Source organism: Helobdella robusta, assembly GCF_000326865.2.
Source record: "Helobdella robusta unplaced genomic scaffold HELROscaffold_9, whole genome shotgun sequence".
Lineage (NCBI taxonomy): Eukaryota > Metazoa > Annelida > Clitellata > Rhynchobdellida > Glossiphoniidae > Helobdella > Helobdella robusta.
The window spans coordinates 2,032,291-2,041,551 of record NW_008705512.1 but is presented as its reverse complement, the minus strand read 5'-3'; the positions used below and the strand labels follow the sequence as shown (position 1 = coordinate 2,041,551).

General features: G+C 30.4%; 1 protein-coding gene across 1 annotated transcript; it reads left to right on the top strand.

The window, feature by feature from the left end:
• Nucleotides 1-632: 632 nt before the first annotated feature.
• Nucleotides 633-6,549, top strand: HELRODRAFT_166114 (hypothetical protein; the record flags this gene model as incomplete). Its single annotated transcript, XM_009033137.1, has 6 exons — nucleotides 633-659; nucleotides 2,012-2,169; nucleotides 2,543-2,583; nucleotides 2,842-2,959; nucleotides 4,868-6,320; nucleotides 6,442-6,549. 6 exons carry the CDS (start codon nucleotides 633-635, stop codon nucleotides 6,547-6,549), a joined length of 1,905 nt encoding a protein of 634 aa, XP_009031385.1.
• Between the last annotated feature and the right edge of the window lie 2,712 nt (nucleotides 6,550-9,261).

Genomic DNA, 9,261 nt, shown 5'->3' with positions numbered 1-9,261 from the left:
CATCATCATCATCCTCATCATCACTACCACCATCATCATCATCATCGCATAGATAGCATCATCAACGTCGTCATCATTTTCTTCCAAAGTAAAAAATTAGTTTTGGTGTCAGGGAAGACAAATTGATAGATGTCGGAAGGTGGCATTAATCCGAATGAAATTTTAATTTCATGCGTCTGAAACAAATTTAAATAAATTAGCACAAAAAATATACTTCCGTTTAACGTCTGCCTCCATCAGCTGTTTGCTGGCAGTGCTTTTATCTGCACGTTCACTTGCATCTAACATGTATCAATGTTAACGGAATTGTACTACTAATTACAAAAATGTTAATAAGTTTTGGGTATTAAATAATAATATCATAAAAAGAAAAAGAATAATAAAGACAAATAAGAAGAAGACCGCCGGCATAATTACTTGAAAACTGAAACAAAGGCAACACCACAAACAACAATGCAAGCAATAGATACACAATTTGGCGGAATTAATTGTACCAAAGACAAGCAGAGTCGAGTTTCATTGTCAGTTATACCTCCTAGCACATGATGCTTGTTAAATTGGAAATGTTTTCAATGCTATGTTTTTTTATCTGAATTTTTATTAAAAATGTTTTTAATTATAAAATTAACATCATGTGTTTTATTTATTATCGTTTACAAGTAAGAGTGTTAGTAATTGTAGAGAGAACTGCAGTGATTGAGACCATAGTTGTGACGTTCGAACGTTTTGAATTTTATTGTTGTCTTTCAACGTATCTAAACTGAAATGGAAAAAAATTTACTTATACGAAAGAACAAAATTAAAGTTACATCAATTTATGTAACACGATTTTTTTAAGATTTTAAATGTAATTCAGTAAATTAATGTAATTCTGTAAAATGAATTCATATGAAACTTACATTGATAAAAAAAAGGAAGAATCTAGGCGTTTTTAATAATCAAAGCTATCAATACATCGCAGTATCATATCATTAGACTGTTGTATTATATCATTAAACTGCAGTATCAAATCATCAGGCTGAAGTATCATATCAATTAACTGCAGTATCATATCATAACAACATCTAATTATAGCGTCATTACAACAATATATCTAATTGGTCTTCATCACGTGCTCCATCTTCATCACACTTAAGGCTGAAACGTATAAACAATTTCGAAAATTTCTAATCAAAGTCGAGGTTATTCCATGTTAATCAAATTTGTTACGCACAAAATCTTTTTTTTATATTTGTATATTTATATATGTAATATATTTATATATTTAATACATTTTTTTTGAAATAACTCAATGCCTTTTATGAATTTATTTTAATAAGAAAATTATAACAAATTTGATTGAACTGTTTGCGTTATAATTCTTCCCTACAAGATATTTCTTTTGTTAGCAAGTTTGTTTTCAGAGAATTAAGTGTAATTTTTTATGTGGAAATTTTTCAGAATTTTTCATATGAACATACTCTCCAGCTGGCAAACAAAATCATTTTTTTAATTTTTCGTATTTTCATGTTAAAATAAGCCAAAAAATTTCTTAATTTTATTTTTAAAAGAACATTTAAATTTTTGTGGCATTGGAGCGAAAATTAATTTGTCAGGAAAAAAACTTATTTTTTTAGTTTAATAAAGTTCATCGTAGCAGAAAAATGTATTGCTATTAAAATATTGTATTGTCTTGAGTAAACATCATTAGAATAGTTATTAAACAGCTATTTTTCTAGTTTTGATGGAAGATAGAATGCAGACTTTTGACGAAGATTGAAAAGAGAATCATGTGATTTAATGGAAAGTTTGATAGTCTTGAGATGAGAATATAGGCAAGATCGTAACGAGAGATAAAAAAAAACTCAAATCCGCTCTTCATAATCCGCACCAACGCATTATTATAGATTCACTCAAAAACAATTATTTTTCAACTTTTTAATTAAACTTCCTTCAAATATAAATCTATGAATTTATAATTATATATTTAAACTTTGAAATTTTGTTTCCAAACTGAAAAAATTACACGCAGGGAAGTACCAGCCAGCCAGACAGCAACATCAGCACCAGAGCCAACAGTTTTTTCTGCACGAAGAGTAACTCGATCGAGAAATTCATCTTTAATAGAACGCACGTACCAGAGAGGCCGATATGGAACCCGAAAAAAGAATGCGTGGTGCCGATTTTCAGGTTGCTTCTTCCTTCTTACGATCAATCAATTAACCTGTCCATCTGCCAGTGTGAAATAATTTTCTAAATTATTTTCTTTAGGCTGATGGTCTTAAAACAATTAGGTGGTTATCCAGTCTGTTTATCTGACAATCACAAATAGTTTGCCAATTTTTTTTTTGCTTTAATGGCTTTAAAACATCGTGTGGTTTATCTGTCTATTTTTAAATCCTTCATCAAATATTTGCAACTGTAATAAAAAACTTATCTAAATTTGTTTTCAAAGAATAAATGCATTAATTTATTTGAACATTTTCCGATTAACAATAATTTACAAAACATTTGTGAAAATTGAATCAAATTATTTGAAAATAATTTTCCATCATCACTGCAGGTGCAACCAATGTCTCACCGATGCCCGCTGCTCTGGACTAAGTGAGTTTATAACGAATGCTTTGCCCACCATAATTATACTTCGTAATTAGGCAAACAAAAACCATGCTAGTCTTTTTTTGTTTTGTATGTAAAAATGCATTCTTAATTGTATCAAGATTAAAAAAAAATACAAATATTAAATGACGTTGAATGGCTAAAAAAACTGGATTGGCGGTAGGAAAAATTGAATTGAAATTTCACAAAATTATTCCCGTGAAAACTACAATGACGTCACGTCCGCGTCACTACAAATGACAGGCGGAATGGATTTTAAGTGTTGTCAGTTAGACTGCCACACACTTCCAGAGTGTAGGGAGACCTACCAACCTGATTGCCAACACAACCCTGTTGTGTGTGCTGAAGGGGAAACAACGAGGTTTGTTGTTATTGTTATGCTGTTGTTGCTGCTGTTGTTGCGTTTTGTTGTTGTCATTTTGATGTTGTTCGGTCGTTGCGTTGATGTCATGTTGTTGGTTTGATAATGCTATTTGTATGCTATAGGGTTTTTTCTTAATTTATTCTTTTGTGAATTTGATTTGCTTCCCTAATTTTTTCTCGTGTTGTGTTATAAATATATATTTCAAACTTGCACCATTATAATACGGGTATTGTATTTAGATGGTGTAGTGTAAAAGTTCATACTTTCAACATCATCTCTGCTTTTTTTCCGAACGACAATGCATAACTGTTTTAAAAATGATTAGGTTAAAATGTTGAAATGGTCGAAACTGAATCTTATTAAATTTGAAAACTGTCATTGTGATAGAAACACTTAAAATCATATAAAAATCCTAACACAATTTAAAAATGCAGACTACAAACGACGAGAATATTTGTTATTAAAGAAATTCTATGAACGTATAGAATGATATGATGTCGTTGGCTGTGATGAAGATGACAGTGACGTCATTTAAACGTAAGTACGGATGCATTAATTAACGTGTTGTCCCTACCTAATGAAGTTAATGTTAGTTCAGCGAGACACCGAGAACCGTGCTCAAGAATTCATCACGCCAGAGACAGAAATGATACTGTGAAATTATTTCTGACATGTGAGATAGGAAGTGATCATTTTTTAAGACATCCCAAATTCGAAACGACGAAGTATTTTTACAAAAACTCAAACAAAATTTATATTCGCATGTAATTCAAATGCGTTTAGCTACTCAGAAACAAACTTGGAGTATAGATGGAGAAAAAGTTGATAATTATTTATTACGTATTTGAATGATTAAATATAGATAGAGATGAATGTGGAGATGTTTGTCATTCAGCTTGGCACTCCGTAACTGAATTAGTAACCCTCGCTGTCGAGACAGTCGGTAAAGACCGATAATATGTCTCGTATTGATATCGGTATTGACTTGATGATGATGTAATGGCAAAAAACGTCTCGGAATCCACACAATTTATGCGTTTTTCTTGTTCGCCTAATTTGATTACACATAAGAGGGGTGTGCCTTGTTTTATGATTATACTTCTTGTTTATGCGTGTTTGTCTCTGCTCTGATTGCTTTTCTATGTTCATCAACGTTTTCGTTTGCTTTTTAAATTTATTCTTGATATAATTACTAAAAAAGTCATTTTTGAATTTTTTTAAATCATTAAACTGTTGTTTGATTTTTTTCTGTTTTTCATTTTAATTAATAAAATTTTATTTTTTGTTTCGATTTCTCACCATTCTGTTGAACACTCGTGCGTTCGTTTTTGTAAAGTTGCTTTGTTTGTTCATTCTGATCCACTCTTCAGTAACCTGGTGTCGTCGCCTGGCTGGTACTTCAAATACAAAAATTTTACAAGAATTAGTTGATAACGTTAGAACTGGAATTCTTTCATCTACGTGCAGTGCAGAAATGTTTGTGAAATGGTTTTGTATGTATTTTGGTTTTTCTTACTCTCTAGACTTACTCTCTTCTACTACTTTCTTACTCTCTTACTTGGTTTCTCTCTAGAGTTTCTTAATAGAAAAAAATGATGCAAATCTCCGAAAATTTTCTTAATAGTTCATACTTTAAAAAACATTTTTAATTTAAATGTAGTTGTATCGAATAAAAAAAATCCCAATTTGGGTTTGTTCGTCAGAATTTGTTCATTATTGAGAATTATAAAAATGTTTCTATATAAGATAAAGATTTAAATAAATAACCTTTTTAATAAACTTCTATTGATATTCATTAAAAATACCTGTCTAACCAAATAATCTATTAGTCTTTTTTATTGAATTTCGTATAAAAATATTTCAACGAACAGACGCATGTTAAGTTAGTTGAGACATTATTTACAGGCTGACTCTTGAACCCGTGTACGAAGACTTGATGAGTTCATACTCGTGCCACGTCAAACGTTCGCACTACGCAGACATCAACAGCATCGCCAACAACAATTACAACAAAAAACATTCACAAGCCACAAATAAACCTCGTGACTTTAAAAGCAAACTACACAAGCAACAGAGGTACGGGCCGAAGTACGAGAGGTATGGAGCGCTTCTTGAGCACGAGACGGGATTGAAGAATAAAATGAAAACGTCTGACGAAGAAAAAAACTCACTACTTCGTCGTTCCTACGATTCCAATGAGGATTTGTCAGATGCATCTGTAAGAACGTTCGACGCGAAGTTAATGAAATATTTTGAAACTTTATTAAAAACACTCTCGAACTGGTATGTAAATGAAAACTTTGAAACACTTTTAAAGAGCACATCATCGTCACAAGATTGCAATCACCAACAGGAGAGTTCATCAGCAACAAACAAATTTTCTTCTTCAACATCATCATCATCATCACCACCATCCTTATCACCATCGTCGTCTTTGCCATCATCATCGTCAAAACTTTCATCATCATTAACTTTTCACGGCATAAATTCTCTTATTGGTGAAAATCAACAGCACATGAAACTTGCATCGAAGAGTAGTAATGAATACACAACAAGGAAAAATGACAACAAAAATAACAACAACAACAACATCAACAACATCGTAAACAATATTAAGAATGATAATAATGCTTTGCATAACAATAAGTTTCACATTAACGACAAATATAACAACAACAACAACGACAACAATAACAACAAATGGACTAAAGACAAAAACAACAATAACAACAATAATTATAACATAATGAAGCCATATCTTACCTTTAAACTCAAATATGTCGTAACAATACCGGAAGTTTTTAAAAGTAAACCACAGGAAAAGATTATAAATGTTTACGTCGGTAAGAAATACGGAATGGCTAATAACGGCCATGATAACAATAACAACAATAATAGTAATAACAACAACAATTTGAAAACTGATATTAAGAAGAGGAATGGTTTTGAAATAAGAAGAACAACAGCATTAGGTTATCAACGAGCCATCCAATATAACGGTGTTACACTGGACGACGACGATGATGAAGTAGATGGTGATGAATACGATGATGACGACGACGATGATGATAGTTATGGTGATAACAGTGATGAGTATGAGAGGGAGGAGAGATATGGTGACGTTGGTGCTGACAACTTTGGGGATTATAACGCGAACCGTAGTTTCGAAAGAGACGACGACGACGAAGATGATGATGATGAAGGTGATGATAGTACTGATAACTACAATGTTGTTCGTGATGACGATGATGATGACGAAGACATTGAAAATAATAACGACGACGATGATAATAAAATAGAAAACAAAAATAAAGTCGTGAAGGCTCTACGCGTCGACCTCTCGAAACATTCCACTTTTGTTAGTAATCAATTTATATATCTCTTTTTTACTTCAGCCATAACTTTTTGTAATTTCATAATTTTTCATATTTTTAAAAATAATTTAAAAATTTAAATTATTTTCTCGATTTGTTTGTCAGATGAATGACCTATGTAGCCAACTGAGTTTGGCTCTGGCAAATATTTTTATTCATAATTTGCCACTCCAACCTGCCAATTTATTTCACAGTTCCATGATCTTTTATTAAACACATTTCCCACGAATTCATAGAATCTTACAACTGTCTCTTCACATTTTTCTATTTCTCGAGCACAAATGTGTGAGCGCGTCTCTTTTAAAATTATTTTGTCTAATTATTCAAATAATTTTAATAATAATTTCGTATACAATAACAAAATTTATTGCATAAAATATTTAAGCTGTAGCATTAAACATATGACAATACCAAATAATTTCTTTTTGATTTATCTTTTGATTTGTTTCCTTGCTCATACAAAATTAAATTGAATAAAAAAATCATTTGATAGCCAGTGGTTTCTTATCAGACAGCCAAGTTTATGTAAGCAACAAAAATTGAGACCAGTGAAAATTAAGCCTAGAAATAAACAAACATTAGGTTGCCAGTTGCCAGATAAATCTATCATTAAATTTGTACTATTACAGATAGATGAGTTTGCATTGCTCCGTTTGCATGTATACGTAGATGAATGCGTGTTTATTTGATAGTGTATGTATGTCCGTATATAAGTCATTATATGTATGTATGTATGTTGTTTGTTTGTTTGTGTGTGTGTGTGTGTGTGTGTGTGTGTGTGTGTGGATGTATATATGTATGTATGTAAGTATGTATGTATATATGTATTTATGCATGTATATATGTATGCATTTTAGGTTCTGGTAAAACTGGCATTTTGATTTGCGGTTTGAAAATCGTGAAGTAAACGGCATGGCTACTGAAAGGACTTATTCGTCCGTTAATTGTTATTCATTTTCCATCTATGAACACCATGAAATTTGCTTTTTATACAAAGGGACAGCTACTGCAGGCTGACACATTTCTATGATATTATAGAATGTTTGACGTGAGTGGCACGTTGTAACGTAGCTAAGAGAAGAACTTTAGTGAATAATAAATTTTTGTTTGCTCGACAATGAAGCGAACAACGTTTAATTTGTTTTTCTGGGAAATCTTTTTGTTAGAATAATTGAGACTATTTATTGAGACAATATTGGAAAGTTGAATAAATGAATGGACATTAAATATGGTTTTTTAATTAATTTGTTTGAAAGAACAAATGGAAAAATTTTATTAAATTTGTTAATTAGTGTGAACTATTTTTCATCATTCCAATCTAATTACAAAGTTTTTGTTTTTTTTTTGTTTTTCTTTCATTGTTATGGTGTTTAATTATACGGAGCCATTACATATTTTTTTACGGCTCAAATATAAATTCACGCAAAATTAACTTTTATGATGGTGCATGTAATCAAAAATAGAAATTCCGGTAAATGCAATGCCTGTGTTTGTTTTGCCATCGTAAATTCTCACGCATTTTGTGTACGTATTTTTTGTATATGTATGTATGTATTTATTGTATGTATGTATTATTATTATTATTAATGAAAAATTTAATAAAGCGCTAATTCAAAGGATATCAAAAGCGCTATCAAAATAACATGAACTGAGCATGGCATAATCAACGAAAACGGAAAAAATCAGTGCATTTCAGCGAAAAACTATATAAAAAGTCTACACAAATGAACAAGAAAAAAACATACAAACAAGTAGGAACAAGAAAAAATCAATCCATTGTAAGCGAAACAATAAGTATTCAATTTTTCGTAGTCCAATACATGTATTTATTGTATATATGTATGTAAAAATTGTATGTATATATATGTATGTATGTTGGTATGTATGTATGTATGTACGTATGTATGTATGTATGTATGAACGTGGTTTTGGCATACGTACAAATATGAATCGTGTAATAAGAATCCATCCTACAGAATATTCGTGAACAATGATGATTATATTGTCGTTGCTGTACATGATTTACATGAGCTGATGACTCCGGAAACATATTTGCAACATTCTATCTTCGGATAAACCAAATTCAGCGGTGGATGTAGGATGTGCATGCGTGCTTTCGTCTTCTAGTGCCTTCATTCACTGTAATAGAGTTTCATAATTTGTTTCAACATTCTAAGAATCAACAAAAACATTTTTGTGCCTAAAATTTAGCGAAAACAAAATGACTATTTGGTAGGTAACCGACAACGATGAATCATTTTTATTTCGACGCCATCATACACTGCAGCGTCATTTTTTGGGATATAACGCAAACATTTTGAAATAACTTAAAGATGAACTAATTGATAATATAACCAAAATATTAAAATAATAAAATGTACACAACTTTGACTTAAGGAATAATGAACAATGGAATAATTTTTGACAACACATCAGCAATAAGTTTTGTTGAAGATAATAAAACGCCAAATGAAAAAAATCACAAAGCAATACATACAATAGAACTCATGCAAAACTATGGAGAAGCAGGAAGACACGCGCGCAATGACCACGCACACATATAAATGTAAGGCACGTTAAATCTTGTTAGTCCAACTTGCATATTCTGCCGGCACTGAAACACATCGTACAGAAAAATATGTAGCTCTCTCTATATAGAAATAAATAAATAAATTTGCAGTCCTATGTATGATACATAAACTTTTATGTCTGTGAATTTGTGCGTGGAAATATTTTTAGATATATATATATATATATATATATATATATATATATATATATATATATATATATATATATATATATATATATATATATATATATATATATATATATATATATATATATATATATATATATATATATATATATATATATATATATATATATATATATATATATATATATATATATATATATATCTAT